This window comes from Cricetulus griseus, chromosome 3, assembly GCF_003668045.3.
Source record: "Cricetulus griseus strain 17A/GY chromosome 3, alternate assembly CriGri-PICRH-1.0, whole genome shotgun sequence".
Classification (NCBI taxonomy): domain Eukaryota; kingdom Metazoa; phylum Chordata; class Mammalia; order Rodentia; family Cricetidae; genus Cricetulus; species Cricetulus griseus.
The window spans coordinates 276,514,517-276,538,303 of NC_048596.1; the positions used below are offsets into that span (position 1 = coordinate 276,514,517).

Consider the following 23,787-nt stretch of genomic DNA (forward strand, 5'->3'; position numbering starts at 1 on the left):
CCCCTGCCTGCTGTCTGGTGTCACACATTGTTTTCTCCAGAGGGGCAGTTACTCTGCACTCCTGCCTGCCCAGAGGAAAGGTCAGTGTGCCTGGTTGGTGTGCACCATGCTGCTCTTTTGTCTAGGTAAAGGTGAGGAACAGTGGCTTGTATGGCACACACACAGGTCTCCAGCTCCTTCTCCAGGCCATCCTGAGGGGCCCATTCACCTAGTTCTCTGTGCCCAAGACCTACAGAGTACCACATGCTGTTCTGGAATATGGCACAGCAGCCATCTGAAGTGACCTCCATCCCTAAATGCCAAGATGTCACTGTTTCTGACTCTGTGGGAGCACCTGGCCTCACACCTCTACAAATGCAGGTTTAAGTGGACGTGCTCCTTTTCCACTAGACATCGCAGCTAGCTGGACATGCACAGTGCCATACAGTCGTGCTGAGTTGCTCTATGGCATAAACTAAGGGAGACAGATTAACGTCATGGGTCCAGCTACCCCACACTGGCACCAGGGACACAGGTTGTCTCCAAACTGTGCCTTCCTCCCTGTGTGGGCTGCCTTCCTGGGGCTTGGTGTCAGTGCCCTATGCACACGTCACAAGGGAAGAGGCTGCCACCAAGGCTAAAGCCTTTTCAGAAAGCTCTAGAACACTTAAGTTTTCATGGACCAGCCTCAACTGGCAGAAACTTGGAGAATAAAAACAGGTTTACTAGATTATTTAAAATGATGATGATGATGATGAAAACCAGGGTTACATACATGACAAGTGGAGAGCGGACTGTGTCTGTATAGGTCTCAAGGCTGATTCTGGAATTCAAACATTTGGTATATTGCCAAACTTCACATAAAATAGACTCAAATCAGAGGTGCCTGAATTACAAACAACAACAAAATCATGGAATTCCTTTCAGAGCCAGATGTTTTCACGATTAGCTCCCTGAATTCATTCCATTTTATACTGCTCTCTCAAGAGAAACGAAGCCACTTTGTTTTACTAATGAGGGACAGAGTTCAGAGAGGTCAAGCAACTTGCTTCAAACCAAACAGCCGTTATCCTAGAGTGTACCTCATATCCACAACTGCCTGATTCCATAGGATATTTCTAGACAATAACATGGCATCTTACCAGGTCCAACTATGTGCAACCAAGGGGCAGATAATGAGAAAGAAATGTATATGCATTTTCCTGAGACCTGAAGAGGTGCAAAGTCCAGTGAGGAGAAACCTCTGCCTCTGTGGAGACAGGAGATTCATGTGTTCACTCTGGTACCTTGAGCAACTGAGGAAAGCAACCCAGACTTACTTAGGATGTCAACACCAACCAAAAGGCTCAGAACAAACCAAACCACAGCAGTGTCCAGGGAGCACAGAACAGACAATTTTTAAACACGGGGAAGTGCAAAGATGCAACCTTTAACCTGGATATCTATCTATCAAAATATTACTCCATTGCGTGCATGCCAGATGCTTGACAAGTTAACACTCACATGTGGTTGCCCCCATATAAAGAACAGCCCCTGTGTTGGAATACAAAGATAAATTAGGCACCAGTTTCAGAGGCAGAGCCTACCAGCATCCATGAAAGAACCAGTGTCCACTGAGCATCAGTGGCTCGAGGACTGCCTACACCTCACAGTCAGTTTCCGTGTCTCGGCAACTTGTAATGAAGTAAGACCAGAGCGGCCATAATGGAAGTCAAAATTCTAGCCGAGTCTGCAGAAAGCAATAAAAACCCCATGGAGTTCAGGACTCATAAACCCAACTCCATAAAGAGATGTAGCTGCTCAGCTCTAGCTTGCTGTAACCTTGGGACACAAGTGAGCACCGTGTGCAGGACGCATTACTGATTATCCACTGTGGAGAGCACTTGTGGGACACAAGGGTGCTGGGTCTGGGCACAGAATGAGCACATGATTAAGGCCAGATAGCTGGATGATGGATGGATGGAAGGATGAAAACACATTATACCTACCAGCAGAACGAACCACTGACCTCAATTTTGAGGGAAAAAAAAGAAAGAAAACAATGTTTGGAACTTTGCCTTAAACTTTATATTTTAAATAGAGCTCAGAGGTCTATAGAAGTAAAAGGCTGTGAAGTCACAGATCACCATGGTTTTAGTTCACCGTATTTTCCTGAATAGGCAGGTTTCCAACTGGGCACAATATTAATCAGATTTGAACACAACCATGTTACAACTGTGCATAATTCTTGTGCTAGATATGCCCAACTCAAGGGAGAAAAGACTCTTGAAGTCACCAGGTTCCCCCCCCCTCCTTTACCTAGAAATGGGCCATGTTCTCACACTAGCCCAACAAAACCCTGATCACCATGTGCCATCCCAAATAACACTCTGCTTCTGCTGCCAAGACAAAATCCAAAGCAATAATACAAGTTTCCCCAGATGCCTGGAGCCAGCAGAATACAGGGAGGGTGCACACCTATCCACACACACCATAGATGTAAAGAGTCACCTGGTTCCAACCAGAGAAGCCACCAAGACGCACACTGCAGTGAGCTGCCAGACCAAGGTCAAGCTCAGAGCCATTTGCTCAAGGAATTCAGAGAGCGTGTTCTTGAAGGATCGGAGTCAGTCTAGAGACCCATTGACCTACGGGTATCTCAGCTGTAGGAGCTTAAAAGAGGACGTAAGTATTGAGTGGGGTTTGTTGAGGGCTATTCCAAAGGAGCCAGAAGAGGGAAATAGGGGATGGTTTGATCACATTCATCACATACATGCATGAAATTCTCCAGAAAGGAAAGTTTTATTAAGAAAACAATACAAGCCTATGTATTCTATTAGTGAAGTCATCCCACAGGTGACTGGAGGCAACTTAATCTAACCCACTGTGCCAGGCTTGTCTACACAGGCAAGGATGGTGTATGAGGAGAGCTGGGGCTGCAGGTCTCTGTGGAGAGGACAGATTGGCAGGTGGGAACCACAGAGAGTAGTACATGGCAGGCAAGGGGACTCATAGAAGTCACCATGACATGGAGGCTGAGGCTCAGACCCATGGGAGTACAAATGTTAGACCCTTCCTGGAGGCTGGGTCCTGATGCAGAACCTACCAAGAAAGCCGGGGTTCGATGCTGGCTCCTCTATGCTTCTGCCCCTAAGCTCTGAAAACTCCCTCATTATCCTGGCCTAGGACCAATAAGTGTCTGGATTTTAAGAGATAAAAGGACATAGCTCCAGCCCAGGTCAGCATCAGGAACCCCTTTCAAGTAATAGTTTCATGGCTCCATACAAATGACTTTTTAATCTCCCTTTAAACTTAGCTTAAATCAATTCTAAGACACGTTTGTTGCACTGGCCCCATGCTCTGGACATGGCTGGTATTCTAATCAAACTCCCTGCAACACGAATTTATTTTCTGGTCTTTGACATTCAACTTTTAAGTCTGTTTCATAGAGTCAGTACTTCCGGCCTGTGCGACCTCTGAGGCCAGGACTGCACTCCCACCCCATTCCAAGATGGGCCCAGAGGGCTTAGTTGCTAGCCTCACTTTGCCGCCTCCACACAGGATCTGGTGGCAAGGGACTTCAGGAGACTCAAGCAGACAGAGCACAGGTAGGCCATGGAGGCACTGACACTTGGTACTCTAGGGAGTAGGGAGGAGAAGAAACAGGCTCCTGGCTGCCTAGGCTGCCAGCAATGAAGAAAGAACTCTTCACCACGCTGTGACCACTGGATGGGAAGCAGGGCTTTCGCTTTCTGTAGACCCCCATGGTTCTGGCTCCCTACCGCCTAGCCTCTTCCTCACACAGCCCCTGATCTGATCTGGAGCCATTTCTCCCTCTAGGTCTTGAAATCATGAGAACAATAAGCAGGACATTTCTCTTTTCGTGCTTCAAGACTCTCTAAGCAGAGGGCCACTGGGAGCTACCCATGGTGACGAGGAGAACCACAGCACCACAGTCAGGATGTGGCTCTTGGTGCTGATTTTGCCTGTCGTCCCAATGAATCTGGGTTATTGTTATTGCTCACTGTGTATTTAGGAAAACTGTGAGTCTGCCCCTTTCACAGCCAATCAAAATAGCAACCCCACCTCCTTCATGTCCAATCAAAGTGGCAACCCCGCCACTTCATGTCAAAATGCCACATTGGGTTCTGCCACAGAGAATCGCTATGCCCATGACCACGCGCGTGTACTGCTGAGAGGATGCGGGCGGAGAACAGAGAATGGTGACGTCATGCTGACGGTGAGCACGCACAGGCAGAGGATGGTGACGACAGTACCCAGGTAAAGGACAATGACATCATAATGATGATGGCACTCAAGCAGAAGACGGTGATGTCATACAGATGAAAATGACAATACACAGGTAACAGACAGTGACATCATTCTGATGACTGACGTGCAGGCAGAAGATGCTGGTGTCATACTGATGATGGTGATGCAGGACAAGGAGGTCGGTACCTTGGTGTGGCTGCGACTGAGGAGCTGCTGTGTTTTGTGACATTTATAGGTAAAACACAGCTCACTTCATCTCACTTGCTAAGAGCAGCGCCTGCGTCCTCCTTCGTTCGCCATCCTGTCAAAGGCCCGGCTCCCCATCCTACTCATGGAACCCAGGAAACAGGAAGTACTTCGCCAGGCAGCCCCTGGGGGTGTAGCTGCTACATGCTTTCCCATGACTCTAATTTCAATTTATTTCATATTGTGCAGTGCTATCTTTTTCACAGCAGCAGATAGCCGAGCCATGGAGGAAGAGTTGACTTCAGGACAGATTACAAATGAATTTTTATCTTTAAGGAGCTAGGTTGGAAACTTGAGACTATCAGAAAAGCACAATGTGGCGGGGACAATGAGCTCATGCCAGTGTTCTGATAAACTTCAGAGAGCTACGCACACATGCTGAAAGACAGAGGAGAAAATGAGTGAGGACAGTACGCCTCTCACCTCGGACAAAGCCCATCAGTGAGGAACGCGATATCAGAAAAGGACCATAACCTCTCAGCACCAAAAACACAGTAAAATGTGTCTAACAAGCATCGGTGTGCATGTTGTTCACATATGTGGGCATGCCTGGGCATGCATGTGTAAGGGCATGCATGTGTGTGGATATGCATGTGTGTGGACACACATGTGTACTGACATGCCTAGGCATGGACATTTGTAGGAATGGGCAGGTGTGGGCATGGAGCTGCATGTGTTTGGCATGCATGTTGTATTGTGTGTCTTTTTAACTTTCCAGGGGAAGCTTAGCTTTCATGGACATTGGGAATGGGTTAAGAACATAGTCTAAGGAGCGTAAGGATGGAAGCTCCAGAGAAGACTTAACCCTCTGCACTGTTATTATCCATTCAGACCTGAAACTCCCTCATCAGCAATAGGAATAGCAACACTCATCGGGAGAACGGAGCAGATAAACACGGTTCACATGTTCAGCACCCAATACAGGCTACAGTAAAGCCTCTTTTAAGAACTGTTGTAAACATTGGAGTTATGGTACACAGACACACACATATACATATGCATACATACAACACACATATACATACACACAGATGCATACACACACACATATACACAACAGACACATGGACACATAGGCATATGCATACATGCATATACACACATATATACACACACATAGACATGTATACAGACACATATACACATGCATGCATACATACACACACACATATACGTATACATACATCAGATAACCCTAAAACAGAAGAAGCAGGTTCATTCAACATATGACAGTTACTGAGACCCCAGACAATGAACAGGACGGGCAGTAAATGGAATCTACTCAAGGGTGATGAATGCTATGGAGAAAAACAAAGTAGAGGAAGGAGCGAAATGAACTGGAGAGAGTTTGCTAAGAAAGCAACATGTGTTAAAGGAGGGAGGAGACAGCTGTCCGAGAAAGACAGGCTTGAGAGCACAGTGATGGGAAGGGCACATCTGGGCCAAATGGAGGCTGTGAGCTTGCGGCTGCATGAGCAAGGGAGTCGGGAGTGGAAGCCAGGAACGTAAGTCAGTTCATGTAGGGCTTTTCACATCACAAGGATGTCTTTGGCTTCTCAGTTAATCTGAATAAGCTGGGAAATCCGTTGTTGGCATGCCCTGGATAGCAGTGGTATATAATCTCTCACATGTTATAGGTCAGGCAGACCACTGTGCTTAGAGATGACCTACGGCCCAGGAGACCTATTTGAAGTGATTAAAATAAAACCCCCATCAGAGTCACAGCAGTGGTGGCGGGAAGCGGTGCATTTGAAAATATGTGGACGCTGTGCCAATGTGATTTGCTGGTGGGTTTTATGTGACATGTAAGAAGAAGCCAGGGGATCTTACTGTCACCAGTAGAAAAGCAGAGCTAATGGATGAAGGTGGCACACCCTACAGGAGAGGGGTTTGCCTTGGGACGAGTCACACTTGCTGCACTTGTGGGAATGCACATGCAGATGCTGAGTGGCCAGTGTGTAGAGTGTCTGTTGCTCTGGGTAATAGTGAGACAGGGGGACTGTGATCCATTGGTAGGAACACAGACAGAAACACACACACACAGATGGATGGAAAGTTCTGCGATTATATAAGAAGCATCCATGACACAAAAGTCAGGATACAAAACACCACAGTTTAACTAAAGTTTAAATATAGAGTGTAGATGGAAGATGATGACACAGACCTTTAATCCCGGCACTCGGGAGGCAGAGGAAGGCGGATCTCTAAGTGTGAGGCCAGCCTGGTCTCCAGAAGTACTTCCAGGAGAGCCAGGGCTTACACATGGAAACCCTATCTTGAAAAAACAAAAATAAAACAACAACAGAAAATACAGTGTATATGTGTGTGTACATGTGTGTGTGAGCACGTGTGTGTAAAACTGGAGGCATTTTGGAAATCAGGTTATATATGGAAGTAATAAACATGTTCCTCCTAGCACTTAGATTTTAATAAGATTGTGCATTAGTGCATAATTCTTTTTTAAATATCTATTTTATTTTTAGTTATGTGTGTTTTTTTGTCTGTGTGGAGCACATGCATCTGAGTGTGGGTTCCCATGGAGGCCAAAAGAGGGCACTGGGGCTGGGGCTGGGGCTGGAGTTCCAGGAACTGTGAGCCACTCCACGTGGGTGCTGGAACAGCAACCAGGCCCTTTGGAAGAGCAGGAAGCACCCTGTAAATGGAGACATCTCTCCAGTCTGGATGTGCTATGTGTAAAGAATGGAAGACTCCAGTTTGAGCAAATCATCAAAGCCCTGGATTTCTAGATCCTGCTCCCATCCTGTCCTCTGAATTCCAGGCTTGCCTCAGTTTACTGCCTTTCTCTCTCCACTCTCATCTCTCTCTGATCAGTTAGTATCACACAGGCATTACAGGGACCCGAGAAATCCATGGTCTCCCTTCCCTGAGTTGGTCCCACAAAACAGAAGCCGAGACCAAAGCCAAATCCTGATTAGGGAATTTAAATTCTTTAGGCAGTTGCCAATTTAATTCTCAGGGTTGTTTTTCTCTTTCTCTTTTTAAAATCTTGACATTTGGAATAACTGGTCCCTAAAACCTAAATGCTCCCTTGTACATTTAATTTCTGACTGTAGTGTGGAACAGAATAATAAGTGATGTGAGCTGAATGGGTAGGGAAAGGTTGCTGTAAACTGATTTTAAATCATGGGTTTGCAAGCCTGGGGGCTTCACCCTGTTACACCACAGGCATTAAGGACAGCGTCTGCTCCAGGATGCAAAGAAAATCCCCAAGCTTCTAGCACGATGGCTCTCAGCCTTCCTAAGACCGAAGCCCTTTACTACAGTTCCTCATGTTGTAGTGACCCCCAACCATAAAACTATTTTTGTTGTTATTTCATAACTATAATTTGCTACTATTGTGAATCATAATGTAAATATATGTGTTTTCCAGTGACTTAGGTAATATCTGTGAAGATGTCTTTTGACCCCACAGGGCTTGCGACCCACAGGTTGAGAACCAGTGTTCTAGGAGCCTGGCAGCAGGACTCTCTTTAAGGTGTTTTCCATTGAGACATTACACCTGGGAGGAACCCTACTGTTGCCTTTGCACGGTCTCCTGTTCCCATTTAAACACATTTCCCCAGATCCTCATGTGATAAGCAATAGAATTAGGTAACCGCCTGTCAGCCCCACTCCCTCCCCCCATAGAAGCTATCTCTGGTGGAAAACACTGTTTGAGAAAGGAAAATCACTACAGATGATTTTTCTACTGTTGGAAATAGCTCAGCTCAGGGAAGTTGTTATTTCCCCCTTAGCAAAGCCCTGCTGCCGAAAGCTGCAGCTCTCCTGCCTCCAGAGCCCAGCATGTCCTGCCCTGCTCCCTTCTCCAGTATGTCAGGCCTGCAGGGTTCTTTCTATCTTTCCCCAGTATTTCTCAGGGTATCTCACCTCATACATCCCTTCTCCAAAACCAAAGTTGAGCCTAAAGAAGTTGCTCTTAGAGAGTGGCCCTGTCTTCTCCATCTCCTCCTCCAGAGAGGGTAGAGGAGAGTACTGCTGTAAAGTGCCATTCAAACCCTGCTGGTTGTAAGAGCACAGTGACACTGTCTGCCTTGTGGTTGAAACTATAAGAGTGCAGTGTCATTCTCTGCCTTGTGGTTGACACTGTAAGGGCACAGTGACACTGTCTGCCTTGTGGTTGACACTGTAAGAGTACAGTGACACTCTCTGCTTTGTGGTTGGCACTGTAAGAGTACAGTGACACTGTCTGCCTTGTGGTTGACACTGTAAGAGCACAGTGACACTGTCTTGTGGTTGACACTATAAGAGTGCAGTGTCATTCTCTGCTTTGTGGTTGACACTGTAAGGGCACAGTGACACTGTCTGCCTTGTGGTTGACACTGTAAGAGTACAGTGACACTCTCTGCTTTGTGGTTGACACTGTAAGAGTACAGTGACACTGTCTGCCTTGTGGTTGACACTGTAAGAGCACAGTGACACTGTCTGTCTTGTGGTTGACACTGTAAGGGCACAGTGACACTCTCTGCCTTGTGGTTGACACTGTAAGAGTACAGTGACACTGTCTGCCTTGTGTTGACACTATAAGAGTACAGTGACACTGCCTGTTGTTGACACTGTAAGAGTACAGTGACACTCTGCCTTGTGGTTGACACTGTAAGAGTACAGTGACCCTGTCTGCCTTGTGGTTGACACTATAAGAGTACAGTGACACTGCCTGTTGTTGACACTGTAAGAGTACAGTGACACTGTCTGCCTTGTGGTTGATACTGTAAGAGCACAGTGACACTGTCTGCCTTGTGGTTGATATTGTAAGTAAGAGCACAGTGACCCTGTCTGCCTTGTGGTTGACACTGTAAGAGTACAGTGACACTGTCTGCCTTGTGGTTGACACTGTAAGAGTACAGTGACACTCTCTGCCTTGTGGTTGACACCGTAAGTAAGAGCACAGTGACCCTGTCTGCCTTGTGGTTGATATTGTAAGTAAGAGTACAGTGACACTCTCTGCCTTGTGGTTGATATTGTAAGTAAGAGCACAGTGACACTGTCTGCCTTGTGGTTGACACTGTAAGAGCACAGTGACACTGCCTGTTGTTGACACTGTAAGGGCACAGTGACACTGTCTGCCTTGTGGTTGACACTAAGATTCAGCCGATGATTTCAGACTGGAGGGAAACTTCCGCCACTCAGAGCTTTGCCTCGTCCAGGCTGAGTCCAGTGACCCTGAATCCAGTGACCTACTTGAAGACAAGTCTTTCTGGGTAGGGGGTCTTCAGGGTTTCCCTCTGGTGTGTGGGAACTGGATAAAGATCATGCCCCCCCCCCCCCGCCCGAGGCCTAGGGAGACAGCTCACTGGGTTAATCTTGCTGTGCAAAGCTTGAGGACCTGAGTTCAGATCCCTATTGTCCACATAAAAGCTAGGTGCAGCCGTGTTCATCCATAACCCCAACACTGGGGAGACAGGTGGATCGTAAGGCTTGCTGGCCAGCCAATTTGGCTAACTCGGGGAGCTTCAGAGTCGGTGAGAGACCCTATCTCAAAAAAATAAGATGGAGAAGCAATTGAGGAAGATATCTGGTGTTGACCTCTGCCCTTCACATGTGTGTGCGTTCAAGAGCATGTGCATCCGTGTGCTCACACACCCCTACACATTCATAGTCACAAGTACAGATCATTGATCATTAGTTTTCTATGAATATAATCTAGTGTAGATGCAGAGGTGGACAGGGGATTATGCACATGGCCTTCACAAACACGGATATTGCAGTTACAGGGATGATAACAGTACCTGAGACCCTTCCTGATCTGTAACCCCACAGCACAGAGTCCCCCCCACACCCAGGGAGGTACCAAGCCTCTCCAGATGTATGATGCCAAGGCAAGGCTGCCACGCTCAGAGAGGGAGGATCTGGCTCTACTGGAAAGGGATGGTGAGGTAGGCTAGGAGGACTCAGGGGTAGAAGGGCAGGGAGACCAGCTGGCTAACCCAAAGAGGTACCTCAGAGCCTTGTTTTAAGAGACTTCTACTTTCTTTCTAGACTTTTCTCCACTGTAAAGAATCATGCACCTAGCCCTACACCTTCCCATGAACCTTTGCTGAGAGCCAAAGAAAGGGCAGTTGCAAAACCCTGAGGCTAAGAAGTGACAGGCAGTCTCAGAAGTGTCCTCCTGTCTGTCCTGGTTGTTAGTCTTGGGCTGAAAAGATTTCCAGAGCCTCCCCCGACTTCGTATTTTTATGCTTGGAATCCACTGCTAGGCCTACTCACACCGGGCAGCTTTACTGCTGTGCTATGCACGCTGCCTCTCAACCCTCTCTTCACGACATTTTTCTTTCCTTTGGCTTCTGTTGCTGTTTTGTTGAACAGTTGTTAGTTTATGATTCTGAGGCTGGCCTGGATTTATGAGATCAGAGAGGTAACCATGGTCATAAGGTGATTGGGAAATGTAATAAGGAGCATTTAGAGCTATGAGAGGATGTTTTTATCCCCACCAGCTCTTCCGGGGTCACAGCAAAGGAAAGACGCCAGTTGGTAAAAAGAGCAAAGACTCAACCACTTGGTTCTGACTTCAAAATAAAGGCTGAAGGAGACACAAGAAACTTCCATTTTACAAGTTAGACACATCTTTTCTCGAAAACACCAAACCCAGGAGAAAATGGGGATCTTAAATTAAGAGGGGGTGAATAGACAGGTCCTCCTGCTCCCCAAAACCTGCACCCAATATTGATCAACAGTGAGGCCCCAACCAATGGGACACAGGGAAGGAAAAGAACAGTTACCTGCGGACCCAAGATGGATGCTATTCAATCCATGCTTCCAACCCTGTAGCCCTCACCCCATTATCCCCATCCTGTGCCCCCCACCCTGTGCTCCCTACCCCTGTACTCCCCACCTCACAGCTCAGACCCCATTCTTGTTCTGGACTGGGAAGAGGCAATCCTTAAAACCAAGATAGTGGGAGAGCCCCCACCCAGACGTAGGTTTGTTGACAATATGGCAATAGGAAAGCCAGTCTGAGGCAAAAATCATGCAGATGTTCTCTGAATAGAACAGAAAAGGCTGTGAGAAGATCCACAGGAGATTTGAGGTTCCAATCTTTGTTGTGGCCTTCTTTGTGCCAGAACACCACTGAAGGGCAGCCTTGTCTCGTCTGTACCCTTGAGGAGGGCAATGGAACTAGTAAAAACAGTCACATCTGGCAGAGGAGAGAGGATTCCAAATGACACTCATCAGTATGATGCAGAGGGCTCAGGGAGCAACCTCAGAGAGCTCTTGAGCCTGGTAGGAATGAACATTGGTCACCGACTGACTGAAGATGCTGAGAACTCCATACGGTTGGTTAATACCATATCAGAAACTGCCTCCCACAATACTGCGGCTCACAAAACCCCTCCCCCCAGCCTTGCTTCCTACAGTTTGGAGACAACGTTGATTAACAGAATATACCTGCAGTGACCCCAGCGTGTTCTTTATGAGAAAGCATGGAGGCTCAAAAGGGAAATAGTGTTGAAATAGACCATTAGCAATGCCACTTAATAGTGTTGCCTTATCTGGCACACTCCAGTATTTGTGACACCATAAAATGTAATTTCTGCAAGGATCAAGAGTTCTGCTGCCCCAGGCCAGAGCCACAAAGTGTTTTAGAGGTAAAGACTTCCTGTAGATGCCACACCTACTGCTGACCACGCCCACTGTCAGCCTTGTCTACTGTGCGTTGCTTCAGACAGGCGCCCTGACAGGCAACAGAAGGAGGCTCAGGCTCAGCCTTCCTCCTCTGACCTCCCTTTACTGCAGCTTGGTTGTCACCTGGGAGCTGCCCTTTCCTACCCGTCGTCTGACCTCTCCCCGATAATCAGCCCTTCCTCTTCATCCCAGTGGCCACAACCTCATCCCAGCTCCTGTCACCTGTTACAAATCATTCTGAGAGCTTCATGAAAAGAACTGTTTTCACTCCAAGGAAAAGGTCAGCCTCCCCTTGATTAAATTTGTCCAGGTTAAACATTATTAATGTAAATGTAAAGTGATGACCCTAAGGAACGGTCAAAGCTCTTGTCACCATCCATGTTGCTGTCTGTCCAGGAAATACCAATTAAATCCATAAACGGGCTATGCTTTCCTCCATCAGGACAATGTTGGATGCAGCAATGAATCACACCACACCTTCTTCCGTCTTGCTATTGGCAGTTGCTTGCTGCTTCACCTCCTCGTGCTTAACTGAAAATTCCTACTTTAACTCCGAGCTTAGAAGTGGAATTGTTAGCACAGAAGGCCAATCTCAAAATGCCAGAGAATCTCGCTCTAAGGTGAGCTACTGAAAGTTCAAGGAACATGTGGGGCTTCCAAGGTGATATTTCTTGGACAACTTCCAGATGGCCTCAGGGACTGAATAAGTATTTTTCAGGAATCATTTCAGCCCAGGGGCAAGGTTCTGAGGGAGACACTGGCATGGCATCTGAAAGGCATTGGTATGGTTCGGGATGCTGTTGATATTATTTTGTAGTGATCTCTTGTCTGCTCTGCTAAGATGCACTCCCTGCTTGTCTCAATTGTCTCTCAGCATTAACAAGCTGTCTTGAAAGCTTTGTAAGCAGCAATCTCATCCTCACCAACCTCTCAGAAGAACGCAGGGATAGCACGTTTTATCCCTAAGTCCTTTTATGTTTAATGGCAGTGCACTTACTTGAATAGGCTCATGAGGAATTTGTTTTACTCTTTACTAGTGAATATCTGCCTAAGTTGATTGAAGGGGCAGGCACTTCTGTATTATATGTTTCTCTTACTAGTTGATGAATAAAACACCGTTTGGCCAACAGAGTCAGGAAGATAGGTGGGACTGGGAGTGGAGGAGAATTCTGGGAAAAGTAGACAGAGAGCGACTACAGGGAGACGCCATGTAGCCACCAAAAGTAGTAACAGGTCTGGGCATTCTCCCGTAAGCCAAGACCATGTGGAAATACATAGATTTATAGAAATGGGTTAATAATTAAGACAGAGCTAGCCAATAAGAAGCCTTAGCCATCGGCCAACAGTTCAATAATTAATATAAGCCTTTGTGTGCTTATTTGGGGCAAATCAGCTGCAGGACCTGGTGGGACAAGAAACTCCAACTACAGTTGATGACACAGTCAAAGCCATACCTCGGGGGTCATGCTTAAGAAGTCCTCCTGTCATCAGAGGTGAGGATCACTATAACAACATAGGCTTTCCTCATTGGAGAAATAAAATGGTCTCCCAGAAAATGGGGCTGTGTTACTTCACTATGAGGAGCACTGAAGCCTTACCACATCTGGTGGCCCTTGTTGTCACCTCATCTATTGATACAACAGGCAGAACAACAGAGGACTTCTTGGATTAGTTCCCTTCCCTCAGAACAGAGGAGCAAGGAAAAGAAAAGAAAAACAAGAGTAAACCTAGAATAGCTTTGAATGCAGAATCTAGAATAGCGAGGGCTACCACAGCTTCCTAACAAGACTCCGGAGAATTGTAGGTCGAATTTTCTAGACTGTAGCTAATTAGAAAGGATTCCAAGGTAGAGAGACAGGTGGGACATAGCTTGTTGGGGTGTTCTCCAGATCTTAAACTATCACTACCAGCCACAAAAACTCAGAGCAGACAGTGTCCACCACATGACCAGTATATAACATCCAGTAAGTGGCACTCCATCAGTAAGGGTAAGCTAAGGGAACACTGTCCCCACTGTGTGCTGAGCCTGACTTCAGGCACCAGTTATGGATGCTTTTGGCTGATATAACCTGACTGGAATCCTAGGATCTGATCCACATCAAAGGGAGAAATGATGAAATCACACCACCCTAAAGGAAATCCTCCACGCCGAGCATCCTCTGACCCATGTGAGGAGCACCCTAATGGTCCCAGTGTGGGCCTCAGTGTGGGCCTCACTCACGAAGCCACCCATGCTACTAGCCCCCCCCCCCCCGTGCATACTTTTGCTTTCTCACACACTCTCACTTCCTAAATTAGCTTTTCATGCTGGGCTTTTGTGCTCAACCTCCAAGTTCTTTTATTGGTGAGGTGGAGGACTTGAAATAAAAAGGGTCTGACTTCCCCAGCTGACATCTTCAATACCTACAACTTTAACAGGATGGCCTTGGGCTTTCTCACCAAAATACAATGAGGTATCATACATTATATCTAAGTTTCCTTAATACAATTATGTAAATAAATTTCATGTGATGAGATTGGCTAGTGGGAAATTGTTAGTAATCTTTGTTGATTACTTATAATCACAATGTTTCATGATCTGTTTTGCTCTTCTGACTAAACTTCCCAGAGAGCTTGTAAGATTTCTGAAGTGGAGCTTCCCAGACTAGGACTTGAAGTCTTTATCAACTTGCCTTAGCAGAGACCATGTGGTAAATAAAAGTTGTATTATCTCTCATCTTGTTCATTTCCTTAATCACAGGAAGCTTCTAGCTTTGGGAGACACATGTTCACATACACACATGTACTTTGGCATGCATGCATATACAGGGCTTTCTATGAACCAGCCAATCACAGCTAAGAACAACCACCAGTGTCACTAAAGGAAAATTCAAACTTGGATTTCAGAAAGGGGCAATGGCCAATGGGCCATATTATTTCTCCATTAGAAAACATCCCAAGAAACCCCAGTGTCCCAGCCCTCCCAACTCTGGACTAGAAACAATGGTCCCAGGGAGCTGCTCTCTTCCATCTGTCCCTTGGCTTTATGCTGTGCTCCAGGAGAATGTATTGATAAAGAAATGCTTAAGGGGAAAACTCTCCTCTGCCATGCTCTCTCTCATTTCTGTGATGTTTGGTTTTGAGAGGTTCAAAGAATTCTAGAGTTTGCAATTGGAGAAAGATAAATAAACCCAAGGGCAGGCCATGGTCTTAGATGCTGAAAACCTTCCGCCCATGGCAGAGCTAAACTACCATCTAAAAGATGCCAGCACACACCTTGGTCTAACAGATTTGTTTTAAAAGCCTCTCTGCTCTTCTTTTTCTCTTTAATGGTAGAGCTTACTTGCCAAGTCAGCTCATATTCCCTTCATGGGCCTAAACAGCTCTGTCACAAGCTTGACTCCTGGCAAATGAGACAGGCTTAACCATGCAAGCCTGCCCTGACCCCATGAACCCTGTCCACTCACCACTCTTTTCTGCCTTGGGTTTCGGTGGCTCAGGCTCAGGCAGACACGGACAGGGCCCATCGCAGAGGGAGCTGAGGCTTTTGCCTGTGGAACAAGCATGGAATTCCAGTTTGCACTGTAAGAGAGAGAGAGAGAGAGCAAGGACAGACCATCAGAACACAGGTAGCACAGACTCCTGCTTGGCTTTCTGGGAAGTGGCTGGCACCATGGCTCCAAGGAGACAACGATGGAGAAGGGAGAGGCTTGCCCTGTCTGGCTTTCAGAACTCTAACTTGGGATTGGTCTTTCGTTTTCTTCAAAATGTGCCAGATAACTCCCAAAACACAGCGGAAAGCACTGGAAAGCTACTTTTAATTAACAGGAGGCTCAACTGTCATCATTTATAAAATACAATGATGATCTGAAATGTAATGCATGTGGAGTTCTATATGACCATGAAGCCCTCCCACGTCAGCTCTGAAGGCTTCCTCCTCAAAAATCCTCCCACATGGAGGAAATGCTTGAGAACATTCTTGGTAACCAGCTCTCTCATTATGGTGACAGATGCTGGTCATAAACAACTTACAAAGAAGGAAGATTTGTTTTGCTCGTCGCCTCATTCCCATCATGGTGGGAGGCTGTGATGGTAGGCAGAAAGAGGAGTGGGAGCCCAGGACAGGACGTAGGACACAGGCTGCATGGACATTTCCTGACTGGCTCACTTTATCCAACTAGCTTCCATTTCTTAGAGTGTCTAGACGCTCCAAAAATAGCATCCTCAGTGGGAGACTGTACATTCCACATCCCAGCCTATGAGGGACAAAGCACAGCCACCTTCATTCCAGGTCTGGATGGTGTGTCTAAGGCACCTGGCCCCTTCCTCTTGAACGATGCCCAATGAAAGCTGGTGCTTCCCCTGTCTGGAACTAGAAGTCTACACTAATCTATGGGCTGGAGCCCTCCTATAACTAGCATGGGACGAGATGGAAATATTTACCTAATTCTGGGATTCAATGTTAGAGGTTCCTAAGGCACAGCCTCCTGTCATCCTTAATCGGCAGCAATGGTGGCTTTTGGGACCCTTTCTCCTAACTGTTTACATTTAAGTCTCATCAGTCTCGAAACACAAGTAGGAGAGAGAGAAGGGATTTACAGGTGTCCTAGACCACAGTGGGCACCACGTTACTACTTCCATATCATAAAAAAAGAAATTGAAGCTCTCCTAGGTTAAACAACTCATAAATGGCCTCAGCACTCAGCCAAATGCTTGTCTGGCTTCAGAGCTGAGCCCTGCAGGGTCCTGAGATAGTTTGGGTCATGTGACTTGGGGTTCAGAGCACTGAAATTGTACCGAGTGTGGCTGATTCTGCACCTTTGCCTTTGGCCCAGATGTGTTATCTGACTTTCCTCCCTCTCTGCCTGTCAATTTCTCAGGATCAAGGCTTGCATATAATCAGTCTCCTGCCAATGCCCAGGGCATGGCAACCTGGTGGAGGTTCAAAGACAGAGCGATAGATGGAACTTGTGCGCCCACTCAGCATGCATCTCTTATCAGGGGCCGTGGGGAACCATTCAAGAGAAAGGAAGAGCAGATAGAGTCCCTGCCTTAGAAAACATAAATCATCATCCCTTAAGAAGCCACCAGCATTTGCAAAGCAACTCACTGGAGAACAGGTGGACAAGAGCTCAATGTGAGAGAATGAGATGTTCAGTCCCCAGACTAACTACAAACCCAGGGGAACAGTGCTTTACAGCCAGCTCTAAAGTTCCTAAAATCACTGGTTACAGCTCCAGCTGTCACCCACCCAAGGAGCAATGGCAGAGCAAGAGTACAGAGAGCCAGCTCCATCTCCATGCAAAGCTCCCTTCTATACATCATCCTGAATTGACTGGCATGTGACCAGTGTGGTCACAGGACAGGGGCACTTTGTGAAATGAAGCCAGCCCCAGGCATCAAACATCACTTGGCCTGACTTTGGAATTAAATGAAAGCATATTCATGAAAAGCCAAGTGGACAGGACTATACATGGTAAGGCTAACTTAGTGAGTATATACAGCCAGAGCAAAAAGACATCTGGATATGGGATGACCCTGCAGGCAGCAGGTTGGGAAAGCCAAAGGCCACCTGTGTCAATGCTCTCTTCAAACAGCACTGTGCCCTAGTTTGATTTCTGCATCGTGAAGGGAAGCCAAGGCAGGAACCTGGAGGCAGGAGCTGAAGCAGAGACCATGAGGAACACTGCACATAGCTTTGCTCCCCATGGCTTGCCCAGGAGTGTACACCACTCAAGGTGGACTAGACACTCCTACATTAAACATTAATCAAGAAATTACTGAACAAACTGGCCCACAGGCCACTCTGATGGAAGCCTCACTTGAGGCTCTCTCTTCCTAGGGGAACTCTAGCTTTGTCAAGTTGACAAAAACTAGGCCTCATCAATGGCATGTGTACAGCTGAGTGGAGAGCACTGTGGCCAGCTGTCTCTGTCTTCCTCCATCTCCTCCTCTTCCTCCTCTGGGCTGGGTTTCTATAATGACCCCAAGTTTCAGATTGGAGGATTACGAACTAGTTTTTAAACAGACTCTCTAAATATTATTTAGGCAAAAATATTCTTTTATGTGTAAATTTATTTTAAAAAGTTTAAATCTTTCCTGAAGTTCCTCGTAAGACCTTTTCACGGTAGTTTTGTAACTTACTGCTTACATCTGTTACAGACTTAAGCATTTCCCCTTACTAGTCTCCACCCTCCTAGAGGGGGAACCTATGCCTTGCTCTTTGACCTGTGACCCACACCTGCCTTCCCTGCCCATGGTCCTGCCAGCAGGGGAGGTGCATCAGCAGCAGCATACTTGGTCCCAGCAGACACTTCCCAAGCCACCAGTTTCATCACTTCATCTGCACCTCTCATCAAGCTTTGCAAATGCCACATGCCACAGAGAGCTGTTTCTTCTGCCAGAGGCTCAGGAGGCAGAGGAGCAGGACGGAAGGCTACCCAGGGCTGTTGTTAGCCACTGTGTGTGGGGAGACCAGCTGGCTTCCTTCTAGACCAGAAAGCAGGCAGGGAAAGCCCCACCTCCTCTCTTATCTCTGACATGATGTGACCCACAGTAAGCCTGGCACATAGTAGGTATTCAGGAAATAGAACAATAAGCAAACTGCAGGAAGAGAGTAGTAATGTGTACTCTGCAAACTGTAAAACCTCTGTTCCCTCCTGGAGCGTCCCAGTCTGCCAACACGAGGAGGTTAGCACGCTGGTACTCCATCTCAGCTGTTTGTCCCACCCTGCATTCTTCTCCCGTCCACTCTGAGGTCTCTCTGTCTGTCCTGAAGCTCCACATTCAGCAGGTGTCTCTCAGCCTCATGCCTGCCCCGGCGACTGGCAGTCAGCCTAGTCTACCTGTCTCCCAGAAGCCAGACACGGGTGTCCTGTGTGGCCCTGCTTGACCAGGAATCCCAGCCAAGACCTTTTGCAACCAAGCCTACTTGGGTGGGTGGCAGCATTTCCTTCCCATGTTCCCCTGGCAACCATCTTCAGAGACAGCCACTTCTCTATATTCCAGACAGAAGCCAATGAGAAAGCAGTATTCACCCGCACCAGTCAAATTCAAGGTCCAAGGGTACTTTATCTTCTAGGACAATACTTGGCATGCGAGTGAAGCTCAAAGGGCTGTAATTCTAGGTCTGGAGAGAGAATGCAGCAGGTAAGAACACTGACTGCTCTTCTAGAGGACCTGGGTTCAAGTCCCAGCACCCACATGGTAGTTCACAACCTTCTGTAACTCTGGTTCCAGGGGATTAGATGCCTTCTTTTGGTTTCCATGGGCACAAATTAGTCTCATAGCACATACACATACATGTAGACAAAACAATTAGTTCATATATGCAAAATACATAAAATAAAAATAAATTTAAGAAATTTTAAATGGCTGTACTCCCACCATTTTATTTGATTTTCTTAAAAATGTTTGAATTTAGAAATTCAAAACGAGCTATACATACATATATACAGACAGACAGAAATAGTAAAAAATTCGTAACAGATATGTGACAAATGCCATTAAGCTCTGGTGACTTCCCTAGGGGACAGGGCAGGGCAGGGCGGATGAAGCATAGCGGAAATGGGTGATGTTTGCTTCACATTTTAACGCAGCTCTCTTCTTTAACCTTGCTCCTGGATCTAACACCTTCTATAAGGAATGCACATATTAAGCATCATACATTTTGTAATGAAATGGGAACAGAATGTACAGAGTTCTCTGGAGGTGGCAACCAACCCAGAGCCATGATGCCCCATTGAAAGGTTGCTCACCTGTGGGGACCCCCTGTCCCAAATGGTGGAGGATCCCCCATTCCCCCATCCCCCACCCTGACCCCACCACCGGAAGCTCTGAACTGGGGTCCTGAACCCCACCTGGGCAGAGGCTTGAGAGCATTTCACAAATGTTCCCTTCTGGAGGCTCTTCTAATCTATCTCCCAGTAAGTAAGTCAGTAAGCCACCCAGATGTAATGGAACCCTTCTCCTGCACCAGGGTGTTGCCGGGGCAGAGGCAATAACGAGGCTAAAAGGAGATCTCCATGCTGCCTTACTCAGAGGTGCCTGGTGAGTCTCAGAGAGAAAGACTTCCTGCTGAGGAGCTCTACAAAGGCATTGGGGGCCTCAACAGCAGGCAGGTGTTCACCTCCCTCCCTGAGGTGGAGCTGGCTGACTGCACGGAGCTGGCTGGACAGTGTGAACACATGTACTGCTTAGGGATAATCACCAGGCAGGTATGCTGTGCCCTTGGTTCCGGCCTGCTATGAAAATGGGAGCCCAGGGGAAAGAGGTTGCTGCAAGCCTTTCCGCTGTCCCACCCCAGAAACAGGTACATAGCCCAAGATGCTGGCTTCCTCCAATTGAACAGATGCAGCCTTGATTTATCCAGTTCCCAGCTTAGCTGCAATCACAAGACCTACATAGCAGCAGGGCTTTTCTCTTCGGGAAAGAGGCCATAGAGACTGGAGCAGCAGAGAATGAAGGAGTCTGCAGCGGAGATGTGGGGAGGGAGACAGGGAGTCCTCAGCACCTTCCTCCTTGCTTTAGGACAGAATGGTAAGGGCTGGGAACCCTTTCTATAGCATGTGCAAAGCAGGAGCTAAAAACTGATGTAACCGTGGATGAGGATTGCTAAGCCATGAGGAACCGGTGGAGCAGCCTCTACACACCACACCCTGTGGGGAGGGAAGATCCAGGCAGTCAGAACATGGTGAGCCAAAAACCAAACAAGACTGGGACGATGTGACCTTCTTGGGGGCTAGTAAGGGTAGGGCATAACTTGTCTGTCCCTTTACAAAAAAGGATTGGTTTTGAGTATAAAACAGAGGAAATGGGTGTAAGCAAATCCTCTGGACTGAAGAGCCTCTCAACTCCTTACAGCTCACATGGCCCAAAGCTGGAGGTGTGCCTAGAGTTCTCCATGAGAGGGACTGGAAACACTCACTGGGACAATGGTTGAATGGGTACTGCCTACAGGAGAACCATTCTTCTAGCCCCGTCCACCCCTGAAGGGGAGATAGCAGAGAAGACCCTCTCAATCTGTCTGTAGGGAACCCCTAGTCACCCTCTGGAAGCCATACAACTCCCACTAGGGCCCAAACTCCATCCCACATGCAAGCTGTATCCAAATAAGTCTCAAACTTAGGCCCCCTTTTTTAAGTTAACACTGGGGGCTCCACAGAAGCAGGCTGGGGGAGGCCTGAAGCTAGTGTAACTGGTGTCCTTATTAAGAAAGGGACACAGGGACACAGAAGTACCCCAGGAGGGATGAAGTGATGGGACACAGGTGAAGGGTATCTCTAAACCAAGGATTTCCTCAGATTCCCGGAGGCACCACAGACCAAGAGAACAGCCCCTCTGCTTCAGAATGAGCCAGCCACTGTTAGTTGTCTGATCTCAAACATCCAGCCTCCAGGGCTATGAAAGGCTCTCATTTACACTGCTCAGTTTCTAGTTCTTCGCTGTGACAGCCAAGCTAACTGATACACGATGCAGCCACTGTTTTAGGAAGACAGACTCCAGGACAAGGAGATGCTCTAGTTTGGGATTAAAAACATAAATCTTTGTGCAGAGATGGCACAGGTCTATTGGAAAGAAACAAGACAAAACAAACAAAACAAACCAAATCCCAGGGTGTAAGGGAAGTCAGCCATGCTGTGTCTCATGCCCGGTGGTGGTGGTGGTGGACATAGGAAAATTTTGAGTCTTCTATTGATTCTATAATGAAGTGGGTTAATATGAATAATTAGCTCTAACTCTACACAGGAAATGAGTTGAGAAACTAGGAAGTCGGGTAAGGTCACGTAAGTGTGGGCTAGCCTCCATGTTCACACAAATAAATATAAACACAACTCTCTGGAGCTGCTAGACCCAGGAGCTGCTGGGACATGAGTGCCTTTCTAGCCCTCTAAGGAACAGAGAAAGAAGCACTGCATGACCATGGGGAGGCGCTCAAAACATTGACCTACTTAAGGTAAGTGTGCTAGCAGGTTTCCCAGCCAATCCTCTCTTCCATTTTGCATAACACAGACTAGTACGTCAGTGTGAGTGAATGTTTCCTGCAAATGGCCAGTAAATCTTCCTCTCCTATGATTTGTAAAGCAAAGCTAATAACTTCTCTCTGGTTCATTGCTCACGCAGGTCTCCACACTCTTGGCTGGGCCTCGCATGCTTGGGGTATTATTTTTAACATTTTATTTAAATTGCTTTCTCCACTGTATTTCATCAACCTATCATCTATTTTTAAACCAGACTGTTGACGGTTCACAGTTGACAATTTTGTTCACAGTTGATGAATTCTGATTTGTTTTCATTCGCCCATAATCATGTCACAGTAGAGGGAGGGAAATAATCCCCAGGCTTTGCTGGCTTTAATAATTGGGCATGAAGTGAGTGAGCCAGCGGCAGCTGCCGGCTGGAGTCAGATGCTCTCCTCTCCAGCTGTGCCAGCCCAATGCCCCTTCTCAAGCAGAGTCAGATCCCGCTACCCCAGGGCCTTTGCACTTCCCCTTTCCTGCAGCTCTCTCCCCCACTCACTTTGTTACTCTGCTCAGTTCCTGATCATCCACACAATATTCCAGACCCCCCCAATACACGCGCGCGCGCGCGCGCGCACACACACACACACACACACACACACACACACACACACACACACGTGCACAAACTATTCTCTGTCTCTCCCTGCCCTGCTACATAAACGCCTTAGGGATAGTCCTCTGTCTTGCTGGCTTAGAGCCTAGAACAGATGTCTCAGTGTTTGTTTGCTTGTTTTTGACTGCAAGAAGAAGGCACACCTTCATACATGTTTGGGAAGGTTCTGAATGGATCCAAAGGTCCCTCCCTTGTTTTTCTACCTGACTTCTTCCACAGAGCCCCCAGACATTCAAGCCCTGGGCTCTGGCAGGAGACCGACCATCTTTCCAACAACTGGTATCACTTTCAATCAAACTGATGGTTGAGCTGTGTGTGACCCAGGTACGGGTCTTATCTGTCTGTGTGTTGACTCTTGTCTTCTGCCCATGTAACATTTAAGACTTGCAAAAAGAGGCAGAACTTGAAACCTGAAACCAAGCTACTAAGCTCTTCTTTACAAAAAAATGTCTGCCAAATTTAAAAGGCATAATTAGAAAGTCGCCATTTTTTCACTTTCTTTTTCTTTTTCTTTTTTTTTTTCAATTCGAAAAGTCTGTGTGTGGGGGAAGTACATGGGGACTAAGGACACACAGAAGGTGGTTAGTCTCTGAGTGTACCCCGTAGAGGGTTTAGTCACAACAGAGAAGGTACATTTCCAATAAAACATGTAGCTGTCACCTCTTAATAGAGGGACCGAGATGCCAAGTCAGTGCCACAATGGAACAGCTTGGCATGCACTTGCTGATGTGCTACCAAAGGAAAAATCCAGCGCCTCTATAAAACGCTGTGGCCCAGTGGGGCTGGCAAGACGGCCTAGTGGTTAAGGGCACTTGTTGCTCTTGCACAGGACCCAAGTTCAGTTCCCAACACCCACATGGAAGCTCCCAACCATCTGTAATTCTAATCCCAGGGGATCTGACTGACATGCTCTTCAGACTTCTGCCTGCACCAGGTACACACATGGCACACACTTCTATACATGTAGGCAAGATACACTCAGACACACAAATCTCAAACTATTTAACTACTGTAGCCACAATTGCTAAGCTTGAACCAAGTAGAAACAAACATGAT

General features: G+C 47.1%; 1 protein-coding gene across 2 annotated transcripts in view; it reads right to left on the reverse strand.

Annotated features, from left to right (window-relative positions):
• The window catches only part of Spock1 (SPARC (osteonectin), cwcv and kazal like domains proteoglycan 1), a 472,211-nt gene that overhangs the window by 62,480 nt on the left and 385,944 nt on the right, over positions 1–23,787 (reverse strand). For both annotated transcript variants that reach the window (XM_035441548.1, XM_035441547.1), the window contains one exon: positions 15,564–15,678. In XM_035441548.1, coding sequence (XP_035297439.1) covers positions 15,564–15,678 — 115 coding nt within the window. The remainder of the gene's footprint in view (positions 1–15,563; positions 15,679–23,787) is intronic.